The 19,575-nt window shown below is 36.7% G+C and overlaps 1 protein-coding gene across 6 annotated transcripts in view; it reads right to left on the bottom strand.

Moving 5' to 3' along the window:
- Positions 1–1,644: 1,644 nt before the first annotated feature.
- SNAP91 (synaptosome associated protein 91) overlaps positions 1,645–19,575 on the bottom strand; it is a 126,423-nt gene continuing 108,492 nt past the window's right edge. For all 6 annotated transcript variants that reach the window (XM_070418165.1, XM_070418167.1, XM_070418162.1 and 3 more), the window contains 5 exons: positions 18,674–18,785; positions 9,418–9,501; positions 8,681–8,785; positions 4,853–4,955; positions 1,645–3,051 (listed from right to left, as the gene is read on the bottom strand). In XM_070418165.1, the coding sequence (XP_070274266.1) occupies positions 4,863–4,955; positions 8,681–8,785; positions 9,418–9,501; positions 18,674–18,785 (394 nt within the window). In that variant the 3' untranslated portion in view covers positions 1,645–3,051; positions 4,853–4,862. The remainder of the gene's footprint in view (positions 3,052–4,852; positions 4,956–8,680; positions 8,786–9,417; positions 9,502–18,673; positions 18,786–19,575) is intronic.

Raw genomic sequence — 19,575 nt, 5'->3', positions numbered from 1 at the left:
TATCTAGACAGGTGAAGAGACCTTTAAGAACTAACATACTGTGTTCATCCTTCAGACACTTACCTGGCACTTACTCAGGTGCTCATTGCTGAGGAGATGAACAGGGGGAGACATTTCCTGTCTTTGAGGCTCACAGTCAGCCAAAACAGATGCCATCTTCACAGTTGATTATAACACAACTAGAGGCCCAGTGCACAAAATTCATGCAGGGTAGGTTCCCCGGGCCTGGCCTGCGGTCAGGGCTGATCTTCCCTGGCTGCCGGCAGCCAGCCCTGCCCCCCACCGTTGGCTGCACTCTGTGTGTGGGGCGACCAGGGGGGGGGCGATTGGGGCCCCAGCACCACCCGCGTCCGCCGCCACCCACTCCCCAGTTCCTGGTTCCCCATCGGGCAATTGGGGCCTGCAAACTGGGGGCAGCTCCTGTGTTGAGCATCTGCCCCCCGGTGGTCAGTGTGCATCATAGCCAACCAGTCATTCTGTCATCTGGTCGATTTGCATATTATGCTTTTATATATATAGATATGTTAAATGCCATAAAGGCTGTTGAAAATTGTGCTCTGAGAAGAACAGGGTGAGGAGTCATGATGGACAAGAGGAATTCAGCCGCACTGGTGGGGTTGGTGAGGTAATTTCAGCAGAGGGCCCTGTGTGGGCCAGCAAAGTGCTTGGTGTCCCCTGGCATGAGTGGTGGTGTGGTCACACACAAAACAGTGTGCTTGTGCACTTGTGTGCACACATGCATAGGGTGGAGTTGAAGCAGAGGTGAGGCTAGAAAGGCACATTGACCGTGTGCAGGGACACCATAAGTAAATTGGACCTGAGCTGAAAATTATCCAGAGAGTTTAAGTTTTTGAGTGCCCAGCGGACCTCACCCAGCATCTCAGCTGTGAGACAATTCCCCTACAAGGACACCATGACACTCCCCAATGGAGGACTCTTGTCCAATGGAAGAAAAGCTTCTTTTTTAAAAATTCAATATTAAACTTAAAATGATTTACAATCTAACACAACATTTCTATTACAATATGCCCAAAAAGGAATATAGGATCAAATGTAATCTATAAAAAGTGTATATATCATCAGATACTAGCTTCTGCAAGTCACTCCCCAAGACACAAAACTAGGTAACTAAGGGAAAGTTAGTTTTAGAAATAAGGGTATGCTTCCATTTGAGAAATATTTCCATTGAGATTGGACTACTTTTTGAAAAAATTACTTGGAACACCTAGTTGTAGGCATAAAGCCACCCAATTTTGTTAAAACAGGCTAATCTACATTTTGTGTCTGAGTGACTATGCATGCAAGTGTGTGAACAAAGTTACATTATTCTCCAACTTCTACGGGGAATTTTCACAAAACCATTATGGATTTAATTGCATATTTTAAAAGAAAAGTTCATCCTCTTCTGTTTTGGAATATGGAATTTCAGGTTAGGGGGCAGCAGCCAGAGTCCCAAATTTAATGATAGCTGATTAAAATTGTTCTTTTTTCCCCTTATTTTTAATTTATTGTAAAGTTATCAAAACTATACTCACATGGACAGCATTTCTCACCCTGAATGTTTTAAAATTTTTAATATTTTGTATATGTGTGTCATTGGAAACAGACTTTTTCCACCCTAAAAAAAAAAGAGTGAGAAAAAGATTATGTTTGCATTTTCTTTGTTCAAGATGTTTATTGCATCTCAGAGGGCATACATGCATTGGGTTTTTAAACTGAAATACAAAGAAAGCCATTTTGAAATTGGTTTTAGGTAATTTTTCCCCATTACAGTGTATGTTATCCCCACAATAAATTCAGATACAACCACTTTAAAATGGTACCATACATCTATTAAATAATCTGAAAAATAGGCAAACACCTTTCCAACCCAATATGCTTTTACAAAGAGCTGCCAAGCCACTAGCAACACTGATCAACAGTGACCTCATTTATGCATCGAAATCTTAAGCCAAGCCATCAGCACAGACAGTGTGACAACAAATTAAAAAGTAAAGAATACAGTATGTACAGTAAAGGATACAATTTTCTGAATCAGTTTAAATTCTAATCACAATGGTACAACAAAACCTACTTTGAGCTCGGTTGAGGGATGGAAGAACACTAGTCTACAGAACACACAGAGAAATACTAAATTAACAGGTGTACATAAAATTCACAATAAAGTCAAACATTTGCAGCAATTTTTCAATTACAGATATACCTTGGGGTGCCTTCATAATATCACTTGAATAGCACATCTCCAATTGCACTTGTATGGACATGATAGAAACAGACCCTTGACTTTTCAGTGCATTTAATTAAGAATGAATAAATAGGCCAATTTAGATGCAAAACCTGTCAAATATAATTAAAATATAGATTTCAATATAGCAGTGATTAAATAGGGAATTCTCACATTTTTTTTTCATTCTTGATAAGGTAGCTTCAAGGAGAAATATTTATTATGGACATTAACCTTTATATTTTTTAAAATAAAATTTCTTAACATATACAGTGCCACAAAAATAAACATTTCTCACAACAGTTGAAGTTCCCGTGATTGGAAAAATGTATTCCACACCGAAAAAAGTTCTGTATATTTAAGTGTTTTCCTTACTATTTGATATTATCACACTATTCCTGTAACAGAGATGCAGAAGAAAAGAGAATTTATGGAGAGTTTAGGTTTGTCCAAAAGTTATATATACATTGAAACCTTCAAAAACACAGACACGTCTTTCCAAATGGCTCACCACACAACAGCTGCATCATCCGTCCATGGGCGAGGTCAGAAAAGCTCTAAGGGCATGAGAAACATCCACTCATTGTTTACGTCATACAACACACAAATAACCCAGATACACTACACATCTGAGAGCAGGGATAACAGCGAAGGGAGTACACATTCCTAAGGTTCACTTTCACAGCTGTGCTACACGTTTCAGGAGAGAAGTTAGGAGTAAGCATTGGGTTTGGTACTGGTGGCTCACTTTGTAAGTCTGAGCATCAATCTTATCTGAAGTCTCCAAACTCATTATTTTTTTTCCTATTCAGTCACAAAAATTGCAGCTGTAAAGATAAAAAGCACTTGAATTAAAAAACAGTATTACATACTCTTCAAGCATTTTATTTATCTCCCTTGCAATTTTACTTCATAGGTAGTATAAAAAAATCTTTATGCAAAACGTTTCTATATTACAAGATTTACCTTCATATACCTTTAGCCATTCTCTAAAATGAGCTTAAAATTTCAGCCAGGAAATAAAAAAGCCTGCACATTTTAATGTATAGTTTTGTTTTAGAAAAAAATTGTATCAGCAGAATTTTGGAATTTGGATACTTAAAAAACCTTAATAGTAAGACATTCAGTTTCAATTAAGAACAGCTAACGTTTAGAAAAGAGCAGTGAAAAAAAGGGAATGGCAGGGACTTCTATTGTTATTATTGTTGTTGTTGTTGTTACTATTAATTTATTTTTAGTTATGGTGCTCAATGTGTCATCCAACGGTTAAACAAGTGACAGAATAGAAGAGAAAGGAGATATTCTTGGTGACTCAATGCCTTCATTTACTCTACTCCCACCCATACTTCACCAGTCATCTTTGCCATGAACCCTTGCTTGGGTCTTTAAAGCTTGGCCCTGTGGGTAACTCTTCACAAAACAGTCAGTGTGTGTCTTCCTCTTGACTGTGAATCCCTGAGGAACTGTTTCAAGGATCTCTGTTTTGGGTATTTAACAGCATTCTTGACATATGATAAGAGCAATATTCACTGACTAACAGGCAGAAACAAAAGGCTGCTCCGTGCAATGTCCTTGGTCCCTCCTGGAATTTCAATTGCTCATTGTCTTACCTATGCCTCCATCAGCCCAGTCCAACCCAAAGTGGAATATAAAAGGGACAAGAGAAATTACTTGGCTGAGGTGTCAAAGTGTTAAATGATTAACTTTGTATAAGAAAAGAAATAAAGCAGTAATTTAAAAAATCTTAGTGGGCATTAGAGAAAGTTTAAAAATATACAGATATAAATGCATAATGAAAATAACACTGGGTAGTGGTCCAAAAGTTCAGCACTCTGCTCCTCCAGCGTGACCTTGGGCTAATCATCTGATGCCAAGTGTCAGTTTCTTTAGCTGTGAAATGAGACTTTCAGGCTAGTTTATCTCACTGGGTTTGATCTCCTACAGAGAAGATCAAAGAAGATAATGACTGAGAGGGGTAGGGAAAGTACTGAAAATAATGAAAAGCAGCATTATTACTGCTCATCACACTGAGCAAGTATTTGTTGAGAACCTCCCCACTGTGTAAGGTGCTGGGGTGAACAGTCAACTTTTCCTGCATCATAATAAGTTCACTATTAATCACTTCATATTATGTTAGGAATTTAAAACTAGAATGTTAAAATTTAAAAATTCTACTCGAATGTAGAAAAGCAAAGGATAATAATCTAAGTTTTACTTGATGAGGCCAAGAAAGGCCGAAGAAGATAAAAATACAGTATGTAGCCAAGTATATTCTTAGGTGATTTCTAAATACAATATCATAAATGTTACCTTTATATAAATTTCAGCCACAATTTACCAAGTAGCTTGAACAACTTTCTGCTTTATCAGTATAATATCTATGCCTTCCAGTCTAAGGACAATTTGGAGATTTGTCTTTCTCTTAGTTTTATAAATTAAGTAAGATGTTTAAAAAATCATTGATAATTCATTAATAGCTTTTAACATTGACTTAAAATATAAATACTCAAATTATCATTATCATATACATGTATTAAAAACACAGAAGTACAAATATCATACCTGAAATAGCTAAGCATTGCACAGGTAAATATTACAAGCCCACAGGAAAAGCTCAATATTAGATACCTTAAATTGTTTACAAGAAATCCTTGATGTTAAGATCCGCTAATGGGTCCTTTGCTGGAGGTTTCTTGGGACTCTGAGTGGCAGGTGTAGGGCTTGGAGAAAGCTAATGGGGAAATGCCAGCCCCAGAGAGAAGAAATAGAAAGCAAACAAGAAAGATAGATAAGCATTAGGCCGAGCACACACCACAGAAAACACACATGCAGAAGATTAGATGGCTAAGGGTTTACAAAATCGACTTTGTTCTACTTAGTCACAGTGTTGTGCTTAATTTTGGACTTGTAAAATGCACTTCAGATGATATTTGGCTTTTTTGAAATTCTTTCATATCAGATGCAGCCAAAGAAAGATTGGAGGACTCTGGTAGAACAATATGGGTAAGAGTTAGAGAAGATGTGAAAGACTAGTCACATAAAGATATTATGAATATACAGTGAGCAAAACAAAATAATCAATTTCTCTGTACAAAAGCATTTTGACTTTGGGTTATTAGTACCACTAAACTAATGAAGAAATTTAAAGGACTTCTTTTATAGGGAGAGTGAGTTTGAAGGAAACATTGAAGAGTAACAGTTTACAGAAAGCCACATAAGAAATTACTTAAAATTATTAGCTAAATATACTAGGATTTCATATAAAGTATTTTAAGTGAAAACCAGTCCAGTTTGAGGCACTGTTTGTCTCAGATGAGCAAACAGTTTCCTGGTTATAAATGTCACTAAATTCCAACATCGCCTGTCCAACTTGCAGAAAAGACTAATTATTCAGCACTATAGGAAATAATCATACTGAACTTGCAGGAAAAGCAGCAAAGAATTACTTTACCTGGTGTCTGACACCTAAATTATTTAATTGTGTGACAGAAACAGGTTCTGGGATCAGGCTTCTGCAGGAATGTTAGGGTACAAGGCCTTGATTTGGTTATGTAAACTATGTAGAATAGTAACCTTTGAGCCTAATTAATCTCCAATGCTCATATGATAGAAACCTCAGAAATATGGGATTTCAGGGCAGGGATGTATGTTTTTATTGGTTCAATAAACAGCTCCAAGCATTTTCAGATGTGTTCCTATGTCCAGAAACTACTGACTGACTGCAGAATCTGTCAGTCAAATTTCCATTTAAAAAACTCGATTCATACTTCATAGGAAGATCAAGACAAAAATGAGTATAAGGGTTGGAGTTGTTTGGAAGATAAGAAACTCAAGGACTGATTCATAATTAATAATTAGGTGAGATGATAACAACATCATAATGCCAACCAACTGAGGAATAATGGGATTGTCCAGGCATCCCATCAGTAATAAAAAGCTGATCTGTTCTCTGAAGCTACAAGTCATGCTTATTATCTAGTATATTCAGCTATGCTTCATCTCTGATACAGGATATACATCTAAAAGTTGTATAAGTATGACATGCCATTTCCTAAATTACTATAAATTTGGTTAAATGATTAAAACATCATTTTCATCATACAATCTACTTCTCAAGTTTATTCTTTGAATTAAGTAAACAAATTGATACTATATAACACTGGCATTATGCTAAAAAAACAACTACCTGAAATAATAAATAATAATTAATTTATTTGTAAAGTTTTCAGCACACCAAGTTCATAAAAATAGAAACATTTTCCTTTTTTCAAAAAGGTGGTAAATAGGCATGGATATATTCAATCATCAAGGTAACACACCTGATAAATGAGATTCTTCTTAGAAATTAAAAATATCTAGACTAAATTTAACCTTACTATTATCTACCAAACGTTCCTCACTCTCCCCAAAAAGCAATTCTAGGAAGGGTTCATAATCTCAGATCAGACTAGAACATTTCTCATGCAGACAATGCTTTGGTAATGGCATTGAAGGCCAGGGTTCCTCACATTTTAAATTTATCTCTTTGAACGCCTAACACCATTCTCTCTCCTGGTCACTGTGGCTTTTGAGGGATTACAGTAAAAAAGTTGAAAGTACATTTTGGGAACAGGTAGAAAATGGATTTAAAGATGATTCAAGGAACAAAGGGGATTAATGTACATTCAGAAAGTTCACAGAAGGAATCCTATGGATAAGGCAATATAAATACCCATTGGTAAGTTAAAAATATAGAAGCAAAAACGTTTACTGATATTTTTCAAAGGTATTTGACTTATTTGCTTTAGTTTGCTTAGCATGGTGCTAGCAAAGTTATATCTTGGTGTTCTGACTATATCTAAGTAGGTTTCTCACGGTGCAAACCTCCTTGGTTCTACATACTATACCTCCACCAGGCAATTTTTAAGAGAACTCAAGAAAGGGTGACTCATCAGCATGACTATCACTACTAGCAGCAAAAGCAGTTCTAAAAAGTGCACATATTTTAGCACCTATGTTAATGAAGGAAGCACAATGTTTAGTAAGAAACTGGGTCTCACCCTACTCCAGTGAGGTTGGGACAAATAAAGGGGACCAGTATGGACTGATGAACAGGGGTAGATACAGAAGCAGAGCAACATTGAACAGAATGTTAAACTACAGTGGGAAGCCTGGGGAGGGTTGGGGGGAGGGGATTAAGAGACCAACTGAAGGACTTATATGCATGCATATAAGATTAATCAATGGACACAAGACACGGGGCGGGGGGGGAGGGGCGGGGGGGGAGGGGCCGGGGGAATGTCAAGGGGGGGAAAAAAGGAGACATATGTAATACTCTTTGTAATACTTTAAGAAATAAAAATTATTAAAATATTAAAAAAAAAAAAAAAAGAAACTGGGTCTCACCTAAAGAGAGGTTTGCCTTTTCTCCTGGGTACCCTCTAAATCTTTGCAATTTCCCAAGTGACTTTGTTAGTAAGGTTGGATTTTTGAAAGTACACCTGAAAGTTTATGCTAACAAGATAGCTCAAAGTGGGGGCTAGCTAGCCATGACAGAAAAAAAAACAACTGTGTGATTTGAGAGTTGGGTCACATGATATCGCTCTGAATTTTAGGGAGGAGAGGGGGTGGATAGATTAAGTTCAACCACATTGGCAATAATTCTATTAATCTTTCCTATATAATGAAACTTCAATAAAAACTCTGCCCACGTAGCTTCCTGGGTTGGCAATACTGCATGAGTATTGTCACACACTGATGCCAGGTGGGTAAACCCATCCCTGACGACAAAGAAGCTTCATGCTTGGAACCCGCCCAGAATTCACCCTCTGTATCTCTTCTGTTGGCTGGATTTAATCTGTATCCTTTCACTATAATAAAACTGTAATTTTAAATTTGGTGCTTTCCTGAGTTCTCTGAGTCATACTAGGAAATTATCTAATCTGAGGGTGGTCCTGAGAACCCTCAAATTTGTAGGCAGCTGATCTGAAGTGAACGTGATCCACGAGACTCCCAAACTTGTGGCTGGTGTCTGAAGTGAGGGTAGTCTTGTGGGGGCTGCTCCCTTAGACGTCACAGTCTGGCAAACTCATTGAAGTTAGTGTTACAAGTCTTGGGCAAACGTGGTAGTCTGGAGGACTGTGTCCCTAACCTTGAGTTTGGCTAACTCTGGAAACACATAATAAAACTGTGGATCAGAAGTACTCCTTTTTCTGGAATAAACACACACTTTCAATGCCTCGTTGTCCTCAGGAACCATTCTGAATGAAGTAGGAGAGGAATGGTGGGACTTTAAGACAGGTAGTTATTTCTATCATTTTCCTCTAAACCTCACAGTATTGCTAGTCTTGTCTTCCATGTTCCCTTTACTTCTGAAGCAACGGATAGGATATTAGGTAAACTCATGTCAACAGTTTTCCACACGACAGTTTAATACTTGGCAATGAATGTCCTTATTCTGTGGACATTTACACGGACCTGGGTGCCGGGTACAGCTGCAGCTCCAAAGGGTGGCCTCATCATGGGCTGTGCAAACATGACCGGCTGCTGCGGCATCATGGGCATGCCCGTCCCAGCCGGAGGCTGAAAAGGAACAGTGGTTCACAGCATGAGTGGAATCCACGATAGCAAGGCCCTAGCATTTATGTCTTTAATATGCTCCTGAAAAATCCTGAGGACTCCAGGACCAGGAGGAAGTATAATTTGTGCTTCGACGCTGGAGGATGGCAGAGAATCACTGAGGCACAGAAGCGGGGCTGGCCACATAGCATCCTCACCCCAACCAGGCTTTGTTCTGTTTATTTGCCTTCTGTAAGCATAATTCTTAAAGAGATAAAACCTTGTTTCCTTATGGATGATGGCCCTAAAATTTGCTAGTGATGAAAGTGGTAAGCGAAAAGTCCTAGTATAGGGATTAAGAATAGATTATGATGATTGAGCTAAGAATGTTTGATAAATATTACTCCAAAAATAACATAACAATGTACTATAGAAATTATTTTGGCAGAAATAATTTTAACTATTTTGTATGTGACTTTATCATGTCATGTGTAGACTATTAATGTCTAAAGCAGATGAGGTAACTTTTAAGTTTTCCCTTACTGCATTTTGGGAAGAATTACATTCCATAGCAGTATTTTTTAATCTGGGATCAGGCAATTTGGCAACGGCCTTAGAAATATCAATTACACTTCTTAGTGCAGGTTATCACTCACCATTCCAAACCCTGCTCCTGGTTGTCCAACAGTTGGAGCCCCAGCACCAGGAGGGACTGAACTGGTTGGAGGTACAGCTCCTTGCTACCATAAAAACCACAAGACAAACATACACACAAAATGACAAGACAAAAAAAAGAACCAACATAATTTTGTTTAAAATGACAATATAATTTTAAAATGCATACTCCTTAGGTATATTTAGATATGCAAAGAATTTTCAAATTTTAGTTTCAAATTTTAAAAAATGGGTCTAGCACCATGACAATTATTTGAACATACTTACCAAATTGATGTTCACTGTTGTAATGCTATTTGAGCTCGTTGGCTAGCTGATGAGTTATAGCATTGGGTTTCCTCTCTAACTCCTTATATATCCCTCTTCCACCCTCATGAAAAATGAGTCAAATTTATCTAAGCTTTTCCTTTTCTCACCTAAGGATACACACTTTCCCAAAAATGTATACACACACTTTTAATAATTATAAAGGCAATATATATATATATATATATATATATATATATATATATATATTGAGTTTAGAAAAAGAAGAAGGGAGAGGGAGAGGGAGGGAGAGAGGGAAGGAGGGAGGGAGAGGGAGAGAGAGAGAAAGAGAAAGAGAGAGAGAGAGAGAGAGAGAGAGAGAGAGAGAGAGAGAGATCAATGTAGGAGAGAAACATCATGTGCCCTTACTGGGCATCAAACCCACAACCTAGGTATGTGCCCTGACCAGAAATTGAACCCGCAACCTTTTGATTATGGGTTGATGCTTCAACCAACTGAGCCACTTAACCAGGGCTCCCCACTTTTAAATTATTCTTTTTTGTGTTATACTTGCTCTTCTCTGACTTGAGTGTTGTACATTTGCACAATTGCCAAAATTCTTAGTTTTAAGAAGCACTTAAAAGACTGCACACACATCCCATTTCAGATACAGGTCTGGTAGTTTTCAGTCATACACCCAAACCCTCTAATATTTCCCTTATGTTTAAAATCAACCATTCTTCAATGCCTTGAATTTAAAGTTAACTATTAGAGCAAAATTCTAATTAAAAAAGGAAATATTACAGTGATGTCAGCAAACATGGTGAAGTAAGGAACTTTAAAAGCCACCCCCCCCCCCCCCCAAATAATGGCTAAACAAGCAAAAAGTCATAATCAACTATTTGGAACTCTGGAAATTAAATAACAGTTTACAGCAACCTAGAAGGTAGTTATTCAGAAATATCCATTGAATCTTAATAAGAATAGTGAACTTTGAGGCATTTTAACTTATTCTAGTTCCATCCACTGTTTTCTACTTAAGCTACAGTCTTGAAAATAACAGCACACATTCCCAGTAATATTACCAGAGGGAACCAGAATATATTTAATTATTTGCTTTGTCTTGTCTGGGTGGATCCCTGGAAAGATTGGCTCAAAAGTTTGTCTTTGTCTTGCCAAACTGGGAATGCACCTAGTGTTAAAGCTGCTAACTTAAGTCACTTGTGGAAAATACTTACAGGCAAATAGTTCAGATGTTGCTGTCTGAGGCAACAGATAACAGTCAGGGCAAATAATAGACTAAGCAGAAAGCTTGGGAGGAAAGGCTGGAGAACGAGATGCTTTGGGGATTTAGACTTTGAAGAACTTAGACACATTCCTGGAAATTTAGAAGGCCATGTGCATGCCCAGGAAAGGCTTGAGAAGTCACCTTGATGCTTTCAGCAAGCAGTAGGTGATTGCTAAGGTAGAGTTGCAAACTGCCTGGTAGAGTTTGAAGACATGCTGCAACACACACTCAGAGCTCCTCTATAAAAGCTAGGAGATATTTTATATTCTGGGAGTTTTATATAATTATCAACTGACCTATATTAAATAAAGAAACAGAGACTTCAATGCACTTCACAAAGAACACAGACTACAGAATTAATTCAGAATGGCCACTAAACAAAAAACAAACAACTAAAAAAGTAGCAACAACAAACCTTTGGGGAAGGGGTAGAATCTGATTTTGAGTTGCCACATTATAATATTCAAAATTCCCAAGTTTCAACAAAAAATTGTGAGGTATACAAATAGGAATTTATAGTTCATATGCAGGAGAGAGATCTCAAATCAATTACTTAAACTTCAATCTTAAGAACAAATTAAATCCAAAGTAAGCAAAGGAAATAATAATAAATATTAGACTAGAGATAAATGAAATAGAGAATAGAAAAACAAAGTAGAAAACAGAAGAAATCAAACTTGAGTCTTTGAAAAGATCAATGAAACAGACAAACTTGCAGTAGACAAACCAAGAAAAAAAAGAGTAAAACTTATTAATCAGAATGAGGAATGGAAGTGGAGACATTACTACCAACCTTGCAGAAATAAAAATTATTGTAAAGGAATATTATGATAAATTATATACTAAAACATTAGATAACCTAGATAAGATTATAAAATTCGTATAAATACACAAACTACAAGAAGAAATAGAAAGTTTAAATAGATGTATAGTAAGTGAGGAGACTGAGTCAGTAATAAAAAACTTTCACCATAGAAAAGCCCAAAACCAGATAGCTTCACTGGTGAGTGTGTTTAAATGTATGAAGGAGAATTGATAGTAATCCTTCTCAAGCTCTCTCTCTAAAAAAGAGTATTTCTTAATCATTCTTTGATGCCAATTATTACCCTGATACCTAAGCCAGACAAAAATATCATAGAAAAAGGAAACTACAGATCATTATATTTTATGAACACTGATGCAAAAATTCTCAACAAAATAAGCATACTGAATCCAGCAACATATTATACATCATGGCCACATGAGGTTTCACCAAGGAATTCAAGGTATGTTCAATCAATGTAATATGTCATATTAATAATTTAAGAAAAAAAATCCCACATGATCATCTCAGGGGATGCAAAAAAGGCGTATGATAAAATCCAACACCCTTTCATGGACACAACAAAACACTCAACAAACTAGGAATAGAAGTAAAATTCCTCAACCTGATAAAAGGCACCTAAGAAGAAACTATGCTTAGCATCGTACTTAATATTGAATGACTAAAAGCTTTCTCCTTAATAATAAGACAAAGATATACTGGATGTTCTAATCAGGGCAATTAGGTAAGAAAGAGAAATAAATATCAACCAGGTAAGAATCGAAGAAACATACTTATATGGTCAATTAATCTATGACAAAGGAGGCAAGGATATACAGTCGCTTCAGCAAGTGGTGCTGGAAAAATTGGACAGACACTTGCAAAAAATTAAATTGAACTACTTTATTATACCTCATACAAAAACAAACACAGAATGGATTAAATCCTTAAATATAAGACCTTAAATCATAAAACTCCTAGAAGAAAATATAGACAGTAAACTCCTTGACTTTACTCTTGGCAATATCTTTTTGGATATGTCTCCTTGAACAAAAGAAAAACAAATGTGACTACATCAAGCTAAAAAGTTTTTGCACAGCAAAGGAAACCACCAACAAAACAAAGAGACAAGCTACTGAATGGGAGAACATATTTTCTGATGATACATATGATGAAAGGGCAAAAGATGTGAATAGAAATTTCTCTAAAGAGGACATACAAATGGTCAATAGACATATGCAAAGTTGCTCAACATCACTAATCATCAGGGGATGCAAATTAAAACCACAATGGGATATCACCTCCCACCTGTCAGAAAAGTTACCATCAATAAATCAACAAACAAAAAGTGTGGGTGAAGATGTCAAGAAAAGGGAACTCTTGTGCACTGTTGGTGAGACTATAAACTGGTGCAGCAACTGTGGAAGAGTATGGAGGTTCCTTTAAAATTTTAAAATAAAGCTTCCACACAAGTCAGCAATTTTACTTCTGGGTATTTATCTGAAGAAACCAAAACACTAATTTGCAAAGATATATGCCTCCTATGTTCACTGCAGATTTACTAGTTATAGCCAAGATATGGAAGTAAACTAGATGTTCATCAAGTAAATGGATAAAGACAAATATATATATATATATATATATATATATATATACTATATAATAAACGTCTAATATGTTAAGTGTCTGGTCGTCCTTTCAAGCAATCAAAGGATAATATGCTAAGGCTGCTCAACCGCTCACTATAGCATGCACTGACCACCAGGGGGCAGACAGTCGACCAGTTGCTATGACATGCACTGACCACCAGGGGGCAGACGCTCCGACTGGTAGGTTAGCTTGCTGCTGGGGTCTGGCTGATAGGGGCTGAGCGAGACAGGCGGGGCACGCCCTGGAGCCTTCCTGTGGTCCCTCCCTGGCTGGCCAAGCTCCCAAGGCCCTCCCTGGCCCTGATTGTGCACTGATGGGATCCCTCAGCATGGTCTGTGCCTTTTTGCAACTCGGGCTGAAGGACCCCCCCCCCCCCCCCCCCCCGCCCTGCCCGAGTGTACAAATTTCATGCACTGGGCCTCTAGTATATGGGTAGATAGATAGATATTGATATAGATATATAGATAGATATAATGAAATATTATTCAGCAATAAAATGGAATGAAATCTTGTCATTTGTGGCAACATGGATGGACCTAGAAGGCTAAGTGAAATAAGTCAGAGAAAGACAATTATCATTTAATTTATATGTGGAACCTAAAAAAACAAAGCAAATGAATAAACGGAACAAAAAAGAAACAGACCCATAGATATAGAGAATAAACTGATGGTTGCCAAAGGGGAGGGGATGGGAAAAAAGAAAGAAATCAAACTATCTCTATTTGTAGGTGACATGATTTTATAGATAGAAAGTCCTAAGGAATCCATACACAAAAAAACTATCAGAGTTAATAAGTAAGTTTAGCCAAGTTGTAGAATATAAAATCAATATACAAAAATCAGTTCCCTGTACACTAGCAATGAACAATAAAAAACACAATTACAAAAACAATTTCATTTAGAGTAGCATTAAAAATAATAAGGTACTAAGCAATACATTTACAAAGAGAAGTACAAGACTTATACACTGACAACTATAAAACATTGTAGAAAGAAATTAAAGAAGACTTAGATAAATGGAAAGTATGCTGTGTTCATGGACTGGAAGGGGAGAGGGAAAGCTATTTTGCTCCCCCTACAAGTATTATATTTCAGATTCACTCTTTACTCATCATTTCAACAGGTGAGGTTTGGTAAGCTATTCACCAGACCCAGAATTATATAATTTATTGGAACCGTGTCACTTATCAGAATTGTAAATAATAATTTAATTATTTACCTGAATTATATCATTGGGACTTAAGGAAATAAAAGAAAAAAAGGTTTTTATTAGTTATCACAACAAAATGAGCTTGGGTCAAATAATTTCAAGAGAGTCTTAATTTGTCATTTTGCTCAAATGGTAGATTAACTAAAAAATTTCCTCTCCAAATATTATTTTTCCTAAGGTTTTAAATTGTTTTCTTTTTCAACCTCAACTGAATATTTTATCTATAGGCAAATAAAGATTTGTTGTTTTTAGGGAGAGAACGGCAGGTTCTGTGATTTCCTGTAAAATGCACATACTTCTGAATTGCAAGCACCTTCTCACTTTGTACGATGGGAACTTGAGAGGCCTGTTGTGCACTGGGAAGCAGGACTAAGAGGCTCTGGAAATGCAGGGCTCTCGATGGCCATGATGACAGAGTCCGGCCAGCAGACAGATTCCTAACAGTCAAGTCCTGTTAAGGCTTCTCGATCTCATTCCAGTTCTCTGATCTGAAAAATTTTATAGCTGCACCTCCAAGCCACAACTGAGGGAAATTCAAAACAAATTTGGAAAAGCAACCTTAGCTCTTGTTTATGGATAAAAACTGTAAAAGGCACACTCTCTGCTGCCTCTTCAATTTCCTACTCAAAAGTAAAGGCCTGCAGAAGACCAGGACAATTTGGAAACACTGCTTTGCTGCTTCTGAAGCACAAGCTTGGCTGTCTCTCCTCTTTGTCTTCGGTATTCTCAGAAAAAGACACTTAAACATAAGGAATAGAATAATGGAAGAACAGGGTGGAGGGAAGCCAGAGGCCCTTGGAGTGATTTCTGAGGTAAAAGCAAAGCCAGAGCTTTGTTAAGAAACACGAGCTTTGCAGTAACCGTAGTGAATTTGTATAGACTACAAATAAGGCTGAGAGTTAATAAATATAAAATCACTCTGCATATGAGAGCCTTTATATTGTTGCCTGAGTGTTAAGGAGAATAAACAAAGGAAATAACTACAGGTAACTCTGCCCTCCTAATAAATTATTTCTGTTCTCATTTCTCTTTCCAGAGCTGCTGTAGGTATTTTATGCTCAAACCTACTGTCTCTAAGTTTCTGGAGCTTACTAAAAATTTAAAGTTTTCCACTTCATAAAAAGGCATATGGAGTTTTGAGGTTTAAAATAAAAATGAGACTATTAATCTCAGTCTCAGTGATGGTGCCTCTGCCAATCAGATAAGTGGCAGCCCTGTGCCCTGAAGAAGCAAAGCAGTTGTTAAGTATTTGATGAATTCACCACCTATATGGTTCAAATCTTGATCTCAGGGGAGGTAATGGCCAGGGAAGGTCTCCAACCTAATACTACTAGTATTTTTAAAGTCAGTCTCTCTCTCTCTCTCTCTCTCTCTCTCTCTCTCTCTCTCTGTCTCTGTCTCTCTCTGTCTCTCATACTTCTCTCTTATTCCCCTTCTTGGTTAATGGCCTCATTATTTAGCAAACTGTCCCATATAGAAACTTGGGCAACCACTGTCTGGGTGGCTTCATTCACAAGGACCCACAATTGTGTGGATTCTATCAGAGAGTTTTTCTTCTTGTCTTCCTTCCCCCTCACTTAAAGCTCTCAACCATTTTTTTTTTAACCTACAGCTGATCTGCCAAATATCAGTACTCTCACCACCCTTTCTCCACTCCCCTCAATCCATCTTAGATACTGCTATCACCTTGACTGTCCTGGAATTAACTTGTTAAAAAACAATTAAAAACTTGATCCTGCCTGGGCTGGAGTGTCTCAATGGTTGAGCTTCGACCTATGAACCAGGAGGTCACAGTTCGATTCGTGGTCAAGACACATGCCCCGGTTGTAGGCTTGGTCCCCAATGGGGTGTGCAGGAGGCAGCCGATCAATGATTCTCTCTCATCTTTCTATCTGTACCTCTCTAAAATCAATAAAAATATATTTGAAAAAAAACACACAAAAACAACAACTTGATCCTGCTGAAAAGGGCACCACTATTAAAGTATTAACTTCTCAGAAGAGCACACAAGGTCTCTTTAATTTTGCATAGAACAGAATAGGAAAATTAGTTCCTTTAATTTGGTAATGATACTATAAATTGTGAGATTTAATGTGATTAGATAGTATTCAAGACCAGTTCTAAAGAAGTTTTTTCTTTCATTAGGGATTTTATACATTAATTGAATTGCTTTCCTTGTACCCCAAACAAGACAGTGACTCTCAAATGTTTTTGTATTGAAGAATGGCGTGCAGCCCCCTTTGGTCTCAGCATCTATTTGAGTCACCAACCACAGGTAAATGCTTGGGATCCCAGGGTAAGAATTACATTCCCTTTCAGCCATAAATGAGCCCTAGTTTGAACAATAAATGACGTGGTCATCTTAGTCATACATCAGTTTTAAAAAGAGATTTAGTTTTCTACTAAGTATCCTTTGTAAAATTTAAAATGGAACTCTTTATTGTATTGCTAAATACAAAAAAATGGTCTTCTTAAGCATTGTTTTTAAATAATGCAAAGAAAGATTTAAAGAAATAAATACCTAGATACAATAGGCAATTTTTTCATTGTTATCAGCTAGGAAACCACTTAAAGTTAAGTTCTTTCAGACTTTGAACTCACCAAAGAAAATATTAGTCCTTGAATATCCTCTCTCACTACCACCACTGGCGGGGGTGAGGAGATAAGAGGAAGTGGGTTTCCAGAACAGAATGTATTTTCCTGTAGAAACTATGGTATAAATCAGGGGTGGGCAAACTTTTTGACTCGAGGGCCACAATGGGTTCTTAAACTGGACCAGAGGGCCGGAACAAAAGCATGGATGGAGTGTTTGTGTGAACTAATATAAATTCAAAGTAAACATCATTACATAAAAGGGTATGGTCTTTTTTTTTTAGTTTTATTCATTTCAAATGGGCCTGATCCAGCCCGCGGGCCGTAGTTTGCCCACGGCTGGTATAAATTATAATTCAGTGAACACTGTTCTGTTTAATGACTTTTGACTCAAAAGGCATTATTCAGATTGGTTTGAACTTCTTTTTATTTATAAAACTGCTTACATATAAAAATGTTACTATTTATAAAATTATTTAAAATACAATATGTTCTCAATTCCAAAACTTAGATATTGAAATTAATTTCTGAAACACAATAGTTTTAATAGAGTCTATCTAAAATGTTTATATTCTATTTATATTAATCACCTCCATACATGTTTGTTTGGCTGGGATTGGTGGGTGATAGTTAGAATTAATTCAGGCAATAAGGACAATAAGGAGAGTATGACATCAAGAAAGCCTTTGAGATGGGTGTGATATAGACAGAAGAAGGTGGTAAGTAAAGGTGAAAAATTACAAGTGAACTTGGGAAATAGCAACTAGCCTAGTTTTGCTAATTATGGGGCGTATATAGGAAAACAGTAAGTTTTGCTACCCTTGGTAATGTCTTTTTTATGGTAGCAAATTTCATAAAATAATAATTAGTCTTTATTACCAGTGACATGCTATTTCATAGAATGAATGGTGGCATTAATATATTAATAGAAATTTGATATACAGAAATAAAACCTATTTAAATTTTATAGAAAAGATGGTGTTAGCAGTTTCAGTTTTTGAAATGGTGAGAAGAATTAATAGTGATTTAAAATGAAAGTTCACTTACACAGTGGAAAATTGCCCAATCTTTCTGGTAAGAAAAAAAGCTGTCATTACTTAAGACAATCAAGAAATCTGGGCAAGAAATATGATAAAATATAAATAATGATCAATGTCATTAAATGATTTTGAAAAATTATTTCCATAATTGTACAAATATAAAACAAGTATCTCAAGAAGCATATATACTATTTTGAAATAATTAAAATTAAAAAATAGGTCATAATCTTTATCAAGTATAAAGTCAATAAGATTTGCAGTTTGGTAAATATTGCATCCTGCTTATATTTCTTCGATGTGCATGGAAAAGTACAGTGTCAGTAGCAAAATTAAGCAAAATGCACTGTGTTGTACACACTGGGGAGCTGGCAAATTTCCCCCACTGCCCCGGCCCCCAGGGGCTACATACCAAAGGTGCACTTGATGGAACTCCCGTGGACCAGGTTGCTGGGGCCACTTTCGGCTGCCAGTTGGCACCACCAGTCAACTTTTTCTCTCCAGCATTCCACTGAAGATCTCCCCTAAAATCAAGCATGCAAAACACACAAAAAACACACCAATCAGAAAAGAATGATGTGTGATTCCTGAGATACTTTTATTTGAGTAGAAGCAGTCTGTTTGAGTCCAGTGATAATAAAGAACACAGAGTAAAACTTATAGAAGACGCTTAACATATCGTATCTAAGAAAGCTTTAAAGCATTTGACAAAAATAATTTAGAGTCTGGACCTCAATGATAAAAGGAATTTTCTATTACTTCTTTTTTTGTTAATTTAAATTCTTTATTGTTGAAAGCATTACATATGTCTCCTTTTTTCCCCACTCCCCCTATCACTTCTAATAGAAAAATATGCCACAAATTTAACTGAGTCCTTCACTGGTTATAAAAAATACTAAATAACTGTATCATAAATACTATATACCTACACTTTGTTGAATTTGAGGTGCATCCATGATGTCCCTTTCTGGATCCACAGAAGGTTTCACACAACTATATCATAACTACAACCTGCATTACAATGACTGTAAGATACCATATATTGGTAAAATGGATCCCAATTTCAGATGTTGAAATATGAATCTAAAAAAGGGTACACTGTTTATCATTCTTACCATACTTCCTTAAAATTGATCCTCCATGAGAGACTTAAAAATCAATGTTAATTAGGAATATTGTAATGAGTTTGGAATTTAAAGCTATTAAATTATTCAAACCACAATTCCCCAGTATTTCTAGACTAGAAGCCCAGTGCATAAAATTCGTACACTGGTAGGGTCCCTAGTGGCTGCCGGCTGTCAGCCAGGGCCTCCC

This window comes from Myotis yumanensis, unplaced genomic scaffold (assembly GCF_028538775.1).
Source record: "Myotis yumanensis isolate MYYU_CA2020_CCGP unplaced genomic scaffold, mMyoYum1.0.hap1 SCAF_6, whole genome shotgun sequence".
NCBI lineage: Eukaryota > Metazoa > Chordata > Mammalia > Chiroptera > Vespertilionidae > Myotis > Myotis yumanensis.
Note: the sequence above shows the minus strand (reverse complement) of the source record. Positions and strands in the feature narration are given on the sequence as shown.